Here is a 14612-nt window from a genome sequence, read left to right as displayed (position 1 = left end):
GATTTTCATATACAGAAAATGGGCACCCAGCTTTGTCAGCTTTTGTCCCAAACTCTGTCGATTTCTGTAAAAAGAGGGTTCAACGAGGGTCAACGTTCCATTCACACCCATTATGCTCATTGGTTCTGCTGCACCACTGCTTAGCCCTCTCACCTTCATCACCGTCTGTCCGTCTCCATATCCCTTTTGTTGTGTGCGTGTGTGTGTGTGTGTGTGTGTGTCTGTGTGTGTGTGTGTGTGTGTGTGTGTGTGTGTGTGTGTGTGTGTGTGTGGTTGGTCATTCGTTTGCATGAGAATGATCTTGTGTGTGTTTGTATGAGTGACGTTTGTGTGTCTCTGCATATGTTTGTCTGTGTATGTGTGTGGGTGTCTGTTTGTCTCCGTGTGTGTGTGTGTGTGTGTGTGTGTGTGTGTGTGTGTGTGTGTGTGTGTGTGTGTGTGTGTGTGTGTGTGTGTGTGTGTGTGTATAGGACACGGCGTTAGACATGCAGCCCTGTGCGGGCCAGCAGTGCCTCTTAATGGAGGATCAGCTGATGATTCAGCAGCAACAGATGGAGGACGACCGCAGGTGGCTGGAGCAGGAGGAGAGGCTGCTGGTAACATACGGCACATGACCCCACATGACTACACTCCAGCCCGCTGGGCCAATCAGGGGCCGGCCCGATGAGGTCATCGCAGAGCGCCCATGTTTCTGTCGGGGTTTGAGCGGAGCTGCTGTGTTTCATGCAGTCTGTGGTCAGAGGATGGGTTGCTGGTTCCCCAGAACCACTTCTCTGCCAAGAGTGCAGATGACCGCAGAGTTGTTTTTGGTGAAGATATTTCTGAGCAGGCGGATTGCTGCAAGTTTGCTACATCCTGGATTTGGCGTGTGCACTGGTCCCTTATATAGAGTCATGAATCAGTCTGGAATCACAGTAAGGGATGCTTCTCTTTACGGAAGAAGAAGTAATACTGTGGTAGAGCACATTATGGAGGAATGTGAAATTCCATAAACGTATGATTAAACTCCATCGCCTCGTTAAATAATTAAACTGCAATTAAATACCGTCAACAACATCAGAAATATAATTTGAGATTTGGAGATTTTTATATGCAGTAGCACTAGTGTGTGTGTGTGTGTGTGTGTGTGTGTGTGAGATAGAGTGTGGGAAGAGGGGTGTGTCCTGGGTGAATTCCAGACTAATGATAGGCTAGGAGTCTTTCTGACGTTCCCGTCAACACTGGCAGCCTTCTGACCTGCGGCACGCCAGCCAACCACACTGGCTCAGCAGCAGGCCAACACCGGTGTTTGTGTGTGTGTGTGTGTGTGTGTGTGTGTGTGCGTGTGCGTGTGCGCGTGCGTGTGTGAGAGAGAGAGTGTGTTTGCCACACAGGAAAAAGGGATGTACAGTAGTTGGTGTTTTAAATTAGAGAGAGCAAGCTAGTTAGTTAGGGGAAGGGCTCCGTCATAACGGGAGCACCCACGGTGGGTTGGGGGGGTTAAAAAGGAACGGCTTGGGAAATCAGCATAATTATGCCAACAGGCTCCAGGGCAGGTTTATTGGCTCCCTCTCTCTCTCTCTCTCTCTCTCGCTCCCTGCATCGCTCCCCATGCCTCCCTCTTCCTCTCTCTCCCTGCCTCTCTCTCTCCCTGCCACTCTCCCTCTCTCCCCCTGCCACTCTCCCTCTCCCTGCATTGCTCTCCAGGCCTCTCCCTCCCTCCCTCCCTCTCTCCATGCATCTCACCCATTATCTCTCATTCCCTCCCTGCCTCTCTCTCCATGCCGCGCTCCCTGCCTCTCTCTCTCTCCCCCTCCCTCTCTCTTAGTTTGTGTGCGCCAGTATCCAATATAAGCACAGGAAAGTTGCAGCGACGTCTTAAAAAGTCTTCTCCCCGTGGCTCTGCTGACGGCAGCCTGAAGCTTGTCCTGTGGTAGGCTCAGAGAGAGAAGCACCGCAGCAGAAAACAAGCCTTTCTGGAGGGAAGCAATTTGGGACAAGAACTTTTAACAATGCTGGTTTTCAAGTCCTGTCTAGGAAGGCTGGTAGGAGAAGAGTGTGTGTTTGTTTGTTTGCGTGTGTGTGTGCGTGTGTGTGTAAAACATGTGTTTGGGTTTCGTTGTGCCCAGTGAAACGGCCTGTTTGTTGATGCATGTACGTCCTTGTATTTGTTTGGTTTTGGAGCCAAACGAATGGGATCATGTATTGTTGTTGTCATGCGTCTCCCTGTCATGGTTCGTTTGCTCATTCATTAACCTGCTGTGCTCCCCGCAGACACGTTCGGATTCGGTTGTTCTGTCGATCATTTAGACCGAAGAGCAGTCAATGTGTCGTTGACATTTTTTATTATCTTAAAAAAAAAATACTCTATGGAATACTATCGTAAAACTAATTTCCGGTTGATATATACAATTATCTTGCTTTCTGTGGTCCAGATTTTAACAAATTTTAAAGGCCAGATTTTGTCACATAATAAGGTCTGGTTTGCACGGTTTAGGATATAATGATAAATGAAATGGTGCATGGTCATTTTTGAGATGTTATTGTTTTAGTTAGAATAACATGACAAAGACATGTCTGATGTCTGCCAACTCTAACTGGGTGTGTTTGTGTCTAGAAGCCAGACACCAGGAGCTCTCGTGGAAGTCTGGACAGAGAGGACTCTGGACTGCAACCACCGGTAGGTCACTCCCCCTGATCCCTCTCTCTCCCGCTCCCGTGCTTGCTCTCTCTCTTCTGTCTCGTTCTTGTTCTCTCTCTTTCACTCTCTAGTTCTTTCTCTCTTTCCCGTTCTCTGCTCCCTCTCTCACGCTCTCTCATTCTCGTTGTGTCTCATTCTCATTCTCTCTTTTTCTCTCGTTCCCTTTCTCTTTCTCTCTCTTGTTGTCTACCGCTCTCTCTTTCTCACTCTCTCTCTCCCCCCCTCCCTTCCTCCTACCACTAGTGCTACCTGTTGATCAGATGGGGTCTGTGTGACAGGGTATACACACGTCACACCACTGCTGCTGCTCAACACCCTATGAGAGCAGAACTGAAAGGTGTCAAGTATGTAGTGAACCAAGAGGCTGCACTCGAAAGACTGCATAAATTTCATTGTTCAAGCATCGCCTATTTCAAGGACCAATCACACGGTTGATTACAAGAACTTGCAGAAGCCACTTTTTTTGTGGACAGGGGGATTTTATTTGTCCAATTGATCCCTTTGAGAAGTATCAATTCAAATCAGCTGTAAGCTCCATCTTAACAGGTGGTTTCTTTACACATGCATAGTAGTTGATTAATATTATCAACCAGATGAGACTGTGTTTATCAGTGTTTGCAGGGTCTGGAGATAAACATCGTAGACTAAAGTTAGAACAAATTACAGGACACAGAAGGCTTTTAATATGTTTAGTAAAACATGTTATGACACACACGTTTCCCCTCCATAAACGTAGCAAAGATATTTCATTTTTGTGGACACGTTTGTGTTTCCTGATGCAGATAAACTCTGAAATGCATGTATGTTTCCTGATTGGTACTTCTAATGCTCAGCTGTGTTTACTTTGATAAGGACTGGGGATTTATACACAGGAAGTGCCCCCCCCCCCCTTTTTAGAGGTGATGGTTGGGGTCAGAAATATGGGGGTCATTAGATTCCCACAGCATTTGCAGTTATTATTAGAGTGCTTTCGCAAGAAAAATGGTGGAGCAGTCTTGCCCTTCCCCCCTCCCCTCCTCCAAGTGTTAGCCACGGGGAAACCGTTGTGCCGGTTGAATTCAAACGCTGAGCATGCTTCAGTCTACTTCGTGATTTGAAGCAAAACCCATATTATTCTCATGATTTATATCACAGTATTTATTTATTTATATAAATCGCTGTCAAATTAAACCAACGGTTCAACCAAACCGGTCACCTACAAACAAATATCCATGTAACTCTTCACTTATGTAGCACATAGGTGTAGGCTGAATGGGCGTCACAATGAACCGCCTCAGTATCATATCTCCTTATTGTTTTGATTGTTTCTAGTGGCGTTCGCCAATTGTTTGTACTCTCGTGATCCTTGCACTTTTTGGGTTGTATCTTCGTTGTTGAACGAACTCAATGTGAGTCGCCGTGGAAAAAAAGCGTCTCCTTATTCGATATAACGTGATGCTGTCTTGGTGGAGGAGTGAGCCGTGGTTGTGGAAGTGCCACTCTTGAGCCAGGCAGCGGCGTTCCAGCGCTATGCTAGCTTCTCGGTGGGAGCCTGAAGTTGCCTGGGTGAGATATTTCCGGCTCTGCAATTCATTTCACTACTTGTCCTCCTCCTCCCATTGGATGACTGTGGTTTGTGGTGGGGGTGAAAAAATGTCCTTTCTCTGTGTGTGTGTGTGTGTGTGTGTGTCTGCGTGCATGTGTGCGTTTGTGCGCGCATGTGATTCGAGAGTCGGTTTGAAAGTGGGTTGTTTGTATTGCAATATGTGTGTGTGTGCGTTCATCGGAATATTGCTCTGTAGGAGTGTGCGTTTGTGTGAAAGGGGATAATAACTAAAGTGTGTGTGTGTGTGTATGTGTGTGTAAAGCTGCTGTGAAGTATTTTGGGTGTCGGTTGGTTCTCAGACCACAACACTCCGATGCCACCGAGAGCTGTCTGAGCGGTTCTGGGACGCTGGTCGGGAGGAACGCCAAGCAGGCGCCCATACAGGCTGAGCTGGTCCTCACAACCCCCTTATATCACCAGGCCTCATGAGCACCAGGCGTTCAAACTGAAAGAAGGGCTTAACTGTTCAGTTAAATTGTATTTTTAAATGGATCAAACTGATTTTGTACAGATTTTTGTACAGTGTACAATTCTGTGTACAATTCTGGTTTGATCTGTCGTTCACTATTCAAATAATTTGGTGCATTTCGAGCATGCAAAATCCAAGGCGGTAAATCAACAGGGTTTTACGTAAGTGTACCTATGAGATGTGTGCACACTGTGGGGTCACTGCTTCAGGGTCGTTTGCTAACGTTTATTGTGTCTTGTGTTTTATTTAATTTTTTTTTGTGCAGACGGGAAACCAGCACATCTACCAGCCGGTTGGAAAGCAAGGTAATATTACTTTACAAGTCCCTGAACCCACAACCACACACACACACACACACACACAAGCACTCGTGTTTAAATTTGTTCAATTGTACTTGGATAATCGTAAACAAACAGGTAACTTACAATAGTGTAATACTCCATCCACTGTCAGATTTATACTTACAGAATACTGTCTACTCCTGTGATAATACATTCAATTGCACACTTTCTGACTCTAAAAGATGAGATTGTCTCGTCTTGGACCAGTCGAATGCGATCAGGGCTCAAAAGGAAAAATATATTTGTCTCTGTTCTTAGTTGACTTGCTAATTAAAAGGAGATTCAAACCACCAGTATTCCAGACGGCGGTACCAGACGCTATATTACTGTCTAATTCCTACGCATGCATCTTCATTACTGGGATGCTCATTACTCTACCACTGTTGTTGTTGTTGTTGTTGTTGTTTTTGAAGAGCATGCAGCCCCCCCCAAGAAGCCCCCCCGGCCTGGAGCCCCCGGACACCTGGGGAGCCTGGCCTGTCTGAGCGCTGGGGACAGCTACAATGACGGGCTCAAGGTACACACACACACACACACACACACACACACACACACACACACACACACACACACACACACACACACACACACACACACACACACACATGTGTATATGTGAAACAGAGACATGCTGCCTTCTCTGACGTTGCCTTGGTTTGCTCTTTAAACGCACAATTTCATAAATAACGTTAATATTTTCCTTTTATCTTCTTTTCCTTTGGCTTGCTCCCTGCACCGCCTCCCCCCTTTTTCCTCCCCCTCCTCTCCCCCTGCCCTCTGATTTTCTGTTCACCCCAGCCCTGGCGGGTAAGCAGCCGTGTGTGTGTGTGTGTGTGTGTGTGTGTGTGTGTGTGTGTGTGTGTGTGTGTGTGTGTGTGTGTGTGTGTGTGTGTGTGTGTGTGTGTGTGTGTGTGTGTGTGTGTGTGTAGGTGTGTGTGTGTGTGTGTGTACTCCACTTGAGTCCTAGTTAATATAGTCATAGTTTTATTCTTTAATTTTGTTTTATTCTCCTCTTGTAGATGACTTGATCACTTAACCCCAATCATCCAACCATTATGGGCCTAATCCTCCTAACACATTCATAATCGCCTGCTGTGTGGTTCAAACAGCTGCCGATGAAGCATCAGACCTCCGACTAACACTCACAGATCCTCGCGCCGCCTTTCCTGTGTCCTCTCTCTTTCTGAAGCCAACCGTACTTTGGTTTAAGGTGTCTTCATCAAGTGTTGATTAATTTACTTCATTCATTTACTCCCGGATTGGAGTTCTCTGCTGACTTCCTCCCTGTATGAATGAAACGTGAGGTTATAGACCTGTGTGTGTGTGTGTGTGTGTGTGTGTGTGTGTGTGTGTGTGTGTGTGTGTGTGTGTGTGTGTGTGTGTGTGTGTGTGTGTGTGTGTGTGTGTGTGTGTGTGTGACTGAGGAGGAAATGGAGCAGGAGGCAATCTTTGGTTTGTGTTCTGCGCAATAATTGATCCTCTGCATTCTGGATCTGTGCACGTGAAATATGAAGACCATAGAGGGCCAACTGTCTACTGTATACCTTTGCCTGGCTCCGTGACACCTCTCCGACCATATCATGTAGATCTGAACCTAAAGGAGCTCTCAGCAGAGGTCTTTATTCACTCTGGTTCAAGGCTTCTCTAGTGTAGCACTCATAATGCAGAGTTAACCTCCATCCATCACTCATTTACATTTTGGTTACTTTTTGGTTTTGATTTCATTGCTTGTAAATTTTCAATGGTCTAGTTTGCCCACTAGTCCTCCATGAGTTTGCTGCCATCTAAAGGTTGAAACAGACCATCCCCATTCCCTGGTCTGCTGTGAGGGTGTAATCCCGTCGTCTGATCACCTAGTGCGGCCAAAACCTTTCACCGCAGCCATGCCTTTTTAATTCATGCATTAATAAATAATAATGAACATTAATTCTCCCAGTACCACATGATCTCGGTACGCTATGACGTCCTCAAAGCTGATGTTAATTATTCCACCCGGCGATCGGCGAAGCATTTTACAAATCTTAACCTTTGGATCACCGCAAATTCTCCACACCGTCTCTCCGGCTAGCCTGGGACCTTTTCTAATTCGTGGTGTTGCCTATCCTTCATCACCTCCCCCCCACCGCCCGCCCCCCCCACTGTGTTCTGCTCCAGCTGCAGCCCCAGGAGATCAGCCCACCCCCCACGGCCAACCTGGACCGCTCCAACGACAAGGTGTATGAGAACGTGACAGGCCTGGTCAAGGCCGTGATCGAGATGTCCAGTAAGATCCAGCCGGCGCCTCCCGAGGAGTACGTCCCCATGGTGAAGGTGAGCCGGAGGCCGTCCCTTCCCAGCCAATAAACAGCGGCTGATGAATGTGTTCGTCTTTGTTATTTGTTCATTTGCTCCAGTATTGAACGTCTGTATACGTTTGTCTTATATTTCTCCACTGTGAATTCTGACACTATCGTATCCTAAGCTGGAATACATTAAATGAGTTTGAAACGTGGCTTTTTCGGACAAAACGTATTGAAACGCAATAATCTTTTTTTGTAACCTTAACCAACATGGGCCCCAACAGTTACTCTGAAGAAAACCTGTGGCTGAATCTGTGCTAAATGTTCTGTTGTGACTCAGGACGTAGGTCTTGCGTTGAGGACACTGCTGGCAACAGTGGAGGAGACTTACCCTCAACTCCCCGCCTGCACACACAGAGAGGTATAACACACGCACACGCACGCACGCACGCACAATAACTCTGAACTGCTACGTGGCCCCCTAGTGGAGGCGACGTGACATTCTCAACCACTTCTTCACATCAACACTCCATTTAGTCTGTGCTTTTCAATCCACTACAGATCGAGATGGCCCAGAAGCTGTTGAACTCTGACCTGGCTGAACTCATTAGCAAGATGAAGCTAGCCCAGCAGTATGTGATGACCAGGTGGGTACAGACTCCAGGATCTCAACCAGCAGCGGTTGAGATCCTGTGTTGCTTCCATGCCTATTTTAGATTTACTTTTTATTTTTCAAAACATACAATTGAAAAATACTCCTACTTATACAAATATATGCTATGAAGTCAACCCTCATTAACTGGTATTGAACAATCCTTTTTTTTTTTTAAAAACAAATTTCTCTGTTGAAATGAGTTTGTCTTAAACCTTGTTGCTTAGAGAAACAATACGTTTCTCTAAGCAACGTATTCTTTCGCCCATAAATATATCCCAAGACGATCACGGTGGTTGTCTTGGTCCCGCCGTAACCCGTATCGACCAATCGCATGTCAGCAGCCGCCCGGTAAACGTCTCTCTCCCCGCCCCCCTCCTGTCCCCCAGCCTCCAGCAGGACTACAAGAGGCAGATGCTGACGGCCGCGCACGCCCTCGCCGTCGACGCCAAGAACCTGCTGGACGTGATCGACCAATCACGGCTCAAGATGATGTCGCAGGCCCGTCCGCACTAGCCCCCGCCCACTCCCCCCTCACCCCCCCCCCCCCCCCACCCCCTGGGGCGGGAACGCCGCTCGCGACGGACCTCTGCTCGCTGCGAGCGTTCCTAAAAGACTTTAAACAAAAGACTACCTGATGCTCAGAGGACACCATCAACGGAGCGCGTCGACGGAAGGTTTCTGTAACATGTAACGCGGGGCTCTTCTTCTGTGGTCACGAAGGCGCCCGGCCGGCGAGAGGGAGCACCTTAAAAAGATTGACGGCTCGTATTCGGCACCCGCTCGCCGTGCCTCTGGCGGTCAGGGGCGGAGCTAGAAGACCTCTGGGCTGCAAGCGGGGGGAAGCTCCCACATCAGGGAAGGCCGACCTCTCTCGCCTTCGGGTTCTAACCAATGAATGAAGGAGAAGGGCCGGCGAATGAACAGGGTCGCCGAGTTGACGAGTGGCTATGGAGTCAATGTGGTTCTGAGCCAAAACACACAAGCTCCACACGCTCCATGGTCACTCGGAAAAACCAGGAAAAACTTTGGAATAAAACAAATTTTGGAATCCAATTATTGTGTTCCCAATAATATTGGACTGCAATACCCAGAGTTCTCAGCTTCTTGGGGTCGGAAAAACAACCGATTGCGTGAGGTTTTGAACTGGTTATGAACTAGTTGTCAGTTTTGACACGGCCCGGCCCAGTGTACGATTTACCCTGAACCATAACGATGAACCCCATGCTATATAACGCTAACTGAACCCCTCCCCTTGGATCGGAAACCCTCCCCTTGCGTTTGACATACCTCAACCATGCCTCAACCATGCCTCATCATCCTCCAATCGGCATGTCTGGGCGCCAAGGTGGGGGCGGAGTTGTCGTTGTCGTTGTCGTCGTTGACGATGGGGACGTGACAATGTGGTTCATACAGAAAAGCTGAACGTTTGCCCCACACCATCCCCACCCACCACCTCCACCTAAAAGCTACAATCAACCCCCCCCCCCGTCTTCCACCCCTTCCCCCCCCCCCCCCCCATCACTTTATTTATTGCCTTCATCTGAACGTCCCCCTCCCCCCGTCCCCCTCTCCCCTTGCCGCGTCCCTCAGGTCGTGATCAATCACCCCGGGGGAGTCGTGACTCCTCCCAATACCCCCCAGACCGGGCGCTCCTCCTCCTCGCACACAAGCCCCCCGTCACCTGGTCTCCCGGCCTCCTGGTCTCCCGGCCTCCCGGTCTCCTGGTCTCCCGGTCTCCTGGTCTCCTCCTGGTCTCCTCCTGGTCTCCTGGTCCTTCCGCAGAAGCTCTGTTGGGGTTTCTCCATGGCCGGGGATACTCTTGTGTCCTCTCCACTCTCTCCCCCAGAACCGACAGCAGAACACGGCCCCACCACGCCCACCCGAGCTGAAGCCAATCCACTGTGATCTTCCGAGAGGGATTTTCCACTTTGTTTTGTTTTTCAGTTTCGGTCTCGGGACTTGGAGGAAGATGAAAAAAAAAAAAAGAATCTGTTTATTAATCCACCCAGGAGCACTGATGCTATGACTCTCTGCCGTACCTCTACGGCTTCTCTTTACAACCGAGGGACGGCCCGCACCCGGGACACAGGGGGAGGGGGGTGTGAGGGTGGCGGCTCCTCTTGCTAGCCCCAAGGAGAGGCTCTGTCTTGGACCCGTTGACCCGGTTGGGCCCGGCACCGGGGATTTTACCCTCGCGTCTTTGTTTCAGGTTTTTTGTGTTTCTTTTCCTCTGCGTCCTCCGACCAATAGCGAGTGCCTCCTCCTCTACACGGACTTCCAGACCGCCGCGACACACTTTACCCTGGCACCGCCTTCACCCCCACCCCCAAAAAAACAAACAGCTACCCCACCTACCCCCACCCACCCGCAAAGACAATGCACACGACTACCATCGGAGGAACTACACCAACTGGAAGTGCGCTTTTTTTTTTTTTTTTTTCCCCATGTCGTATTACATGACGTATTTCTCAACTTGTGTCACTGGACAGCGAACACGCACCCCCACAGACACACGCACATGCACACACACACGCAGCATATAAAGGTGGGAACCCCCCACACACACACACATGCACGCACCTGGCCTCCCCACAACTGGAAGCGTGGCTCTGCGTGAGAGACGGCATCATACTGAAGTCATGGTGAAGCTGTGCAGCACAACCCCCTCTCCCTCCATTGGTTCTCCTCTATGTTGATATATACCCTTATGGGCCACCAGGGGGAGCTCTGCCAGCACTGGTGTACTGGAGGAGACACGCTGGTGCTGTAACTCCGCCCCCGGTCCTCCTTGCACCACCGTTGTGATTCACTGGTATCCTGTACAGTACTTATACTAGTAAACACTGTTTATTGTTTTGTATTTTATTTTGTTTTGCGTTCCCGGCCTCTATATTGGAGAGAGGGAGGGGGGTAAGATAATAAAAGAATGAAGTGTCCACTGTTCTGTCTGTTTGAAGCTTTTATTTGACAAGTATCAGCCAGCACGCAGGTATCCTTAGTGTCTGCTTCTTTATTCATATATTTATTCATATATATAATTTTTTTAAGATGCAGAGTATTCAAGTGCAATTATGATAGAATATTGCTGATGTTCACAACACGCATTGGTTTTTTTCCAAGGACACAATTATCTAAATTGAAGTACATTATAGTAAGTAAATAATAATCATATAAATAGGTTAACATTCAATTTAAATAATTAACCACCTATTATAACTGCTTATAACTACTGTGTGTAGTGCAATAAGTCATCAGGCCTGTAATGAAACCGCAGCTAGTGATCAATGGGACCTGGCCATTATTTCTCCATTTAATGGTGTAATTTATTATAACCTCTCACTACTCCGTATGTCCTCTGGTCCCACCAGAACTTAGGCCCTCACTTCAAAACCTGGGTTCGCTCATTATCAAAAGATGAAATAAAATAAACCAGTTGAACTTCTAGCAAGTCCAACAGGTTTCCTCATGATGAATCAAAGCAGCATTCATTTAAGTATAAGTATAGGGTAACACCCAACAAAATAATTATGCAATTGCATAAGTGCACCTCAGTAAATGATTTACTGCATAACCAGTCCCAGTAGCACCAGCAGGGACAGAGCCGGCAGGGCCTTGTGTACGGCGATGGCACCGGCCCCGTTTACGTTACACAGGTTACTGTTTTTGCAGCACTCTACCAGGGTGCCGTCACCGTTCTGGTCCAGCCCCGCCGTGGACATGATCCCCATGCAGGTGGACGTGGTGGCACACTGTTTGGAGATGGTCCTGGACGATCCTGGAACAACACACTGCTTGAGTACACCTACATGGCCTCGACTCAGAGTATACAAAGCAACCACGAATGTATGGAACTTGATTAGTTGAAAATTAAAGTACCCTCTTTTTATTTAGGACCAAAAATTAGGCAAATTGTCAACCCAGAAAAAAAAGTTTTTGTGTTTTCTTGAATTTTCAATTGAAAATGTAGAAAGTGCTTTTAATAATGCCATGAAGGAAAAATATGTTATTTAACTTTTCAAAATAGTAGGCCAATAATAGAGATTACCCTATTTGACCTATCACAAATAACTTTTAACACATGATTGACAAAGCATGAGTCATGGTCTACATACGTGGCACATGAATATGGAGATGATGTGATATATGTACATTAAATATATATATATATATATATATATATATATATAATGTACATGGTGTATGGTGTATAAATATATATATAGAGAGAGAGAGAGAGAGATATAATTACCCCGAATGTCTATGATGGTCAAACAGTTGTTCTCCGATGCCGGACACGTTTGGTTATTCCGGTTGCATTCCGCGTTGGTCTGGGAAATGCTGCACACGTAGCAATTTAAAGGCAGCACTGGAGATATGAGAGGAAAGCAATACTACGTTACAATGTCAATCGTTATTTAATGTTATAACCTTTAACCTCGGTTCTACACAGGGAACTAACAACCCACCATACTTTTAACTTCTCAAACAGAAAACCAATCAAAGTGTCAAAGGTAGCTAAACCAATGGAGAAAGAGAGAGAGCCCACAAGACCACCATACTCAACTTGTTGGGCCTGTATTCAAAAAGAATGGCTTTGATATAAATAGCCTACTCAACCTTTGTTCGTTTTATGTCTTCTTTGATTGTATTGTAAGATGCATGCATCTTGGAATGCATGACAGACAGAGACAGACAGACAGACTCTCATCTACATTGAGCACACTTCACTTCATAAAACAAACTATTCCTATGATCACTATTCTCTAGAATACATTAAACATATGCTTCAAACACAGTACAGTAATGAAAAACAATTTGGTGTCAAACTACTTCACAAATTAGGATATAGGCTAGAGAAAAACCATCACTATCATCTCACACATCTCACTTACATCTCACTTACTTTTTTAATTACTGAGGTATGGTCCTAGACACATTTTTATTTAAGATAAGAGACAAGATAAACTCTATTGATCCCTGTTGGCTAAATACCCTTAAGAGTCAAAAGCACAGGATTCAGACTGATAAATAAAAACAAAATAAAGTCCAATGAAATAAAAAGATATACATATCCATAATACATGTTATAACAACAATACACTGATAATCCCATGAATCCTCGGTGCGTCCTGTGATCCAGGGCAGACGTACCTGACGGCAGCAGCAGGGTGAGAAACCCTAGGCCTAGAAGGATCTTCATACTGGAAGGCATCGCATCCAACATCATGCATCGACTGACACTGACTGTTAGCTTACACCTGCCCGTCAAACTAGTGCGAATATTTAGGTGTGTTTGCATTTTGCCTGAGGCTGCCTCCACCCAACAATCACTGGCCATCGTGTAATTCCAGAAGAAGGCATTCTGTGAATACCTCCTCACGGGCTACATAGTTTGAGAGTGTGTGATGGTGATGATTGCTTGGGATAACTTTGAGTTGCCTCTACGAGCCCACCTCGTCTCATGAGCACCTGTCGCTGCTCCACTCTCTGTGGGCTGTTTCTGCAACTAAGGGCCATGTGATTCATGATGTGAAGCTTTGTTAGGTATTCCATTTATTTAATACATATGCATATGAAATTGTAGGTATAATGCTAATTAATTGATGCTATTGATTATTTCATGTTAATACAATGCAATTATGCTCCAAGCTAGATTCTGACTGACTGCCTTCAATCTAAGCTGCTGGATTTTTCTTACCATTCTTAAACCGTTGTGCTCACCTTTTTTTTGGGAGTAAATCTGTTCGATAGTTGTTTTCATTCAAGTTTTTTCTCTTTCCTTTGTTTATTTTCTTTTTAGTTATACCGACGCCCCTGCACACGCACATCACACTGGAACTCTGAACTGCTACATCGCCCCCTGGTGGCGACGACTTGACATTCTTTTCGACCCTTCATTAACAGACTTCACATCAGCATTCCATTTAGACTGTGGTTTTCAATCCAACAACAGATCGAGATGGCCCAGATGTTGAACTCTGACCTGACCTCACTCTCCTTTTTTTATTGTATGCCAAATTAATCGGTTTAAATGACTTTGTCTTAAAACCTGATGTAGTGTAGTTATATTGTTTCTCCAATACATATGTCCCAAGATGGAGCACCAAACGATCATCAACGTGTTTGGTTGTCTCTTGATCACGCAATATCCCGTGTCGACCAATCACAGCAGCTCCTCGGTAGAGTCTCTCTTCTCGCCCGTCTGTCAAGGTCTGTCCTCCCCAGCCTCCAGCAGGACCCGGGAGACACAAAGCGTGTAGGACGTGATCCACCAATCAGGGCTTAAAAAGACGACGTCGCCGGCCCGTCCTCATGCTCGCCCAAAGGAGAGGATATATCTTCGGGACCAGTCTGCCGCTCCGTGGTGAAACACTGTTTATTGTTTGTATTTTATTTTATTGGGGAGGGGGGTAAGATAATAAAATAATGAATGGCCACTGTTCTGTCTATTTGAAGCTTTTATTTGACAAGTATCAACCAGCATGTAAGTGTCTGTGTCTTTATGAAGACGCTTAATAAGATCTTACGATTTCTGAGCAGAGTATTAAAGTGCAATTATAATACAATAATGCATTTTTATGTAAAAGAAATATGACCGGCAGT

The 14612-nt window shown here is 46.4% G+C and overlaps 1 protein-coding gene across 6 annotated transcripts in view; it reads left to right on the top strand.

The window, feature by feature from the left end:
• Nucleotides 1–10950, top strand: part of LOC311352032 (focal adhesion kinase 1-like) — a 49048-nt gene extending 38098 nt beyond the window's left edge. For 3 of the 6 annotated variants that reach the window (XM_084472206.1, XM_084472207.1, XM_084472204.1), the window contains 8 exons: nucleotides 471–596; nucleotides 2597–2659; nucleotides 5000–5039; nucleotides 5489–5592; nucleotides 7230–7385; nucleotides 7695–7775; nucleotides 7916–8001; nucleotides 8396–10950. In XM_084472206.1, the coding sequence (XP_084328332.1) occupies nucleotides 471–596; nucleotides 2597–2659; nucleotides 5000–5039; nucleotides 5489–5592; nucleotides 7230–7385; nucleotides 7695–7775; nucleotides 7916–8001; nucleotides 8396–8522 (783 nt within the window). In that variant the 3' untranslated portion in view covers nucleotides 8523–10950. Of the gene's footprint in view, nucleotides 1–470; nucleotides 597–2596; nucleotides 2660–4999; nucleotides 5040–5488; nucleotides 5593–5873; nucleotides 7386–7694; nucleotides 7776–7915; nucleotides 8002–8395 lie in introns of those variants that run through there. The other 3 variants (XM_084472205.1, XM_084472209.1, XM_084472208.1) reach the window with 3 other exon arrangements.
• Nucleotides 10951–14612: the final 3662 nt, after the last annotated feature.

The sequence above is a fragment of the Micromesistius poutassou genome (assembly GCF_964030765.1).
Source record: "Micromesistius poutassou genome assembly, chromosome: 8".
In the NCBI taxonomy this organism is placed as follows: Eukaryota; Metazoa; Chordata; class Actinopteri; order Gadiformes; family Gadidae; genus Micromesistius; species Micromesistius poutassou.
This window is presented reverse-complemented; position numbering and strand designations above follow the sequence as displayed.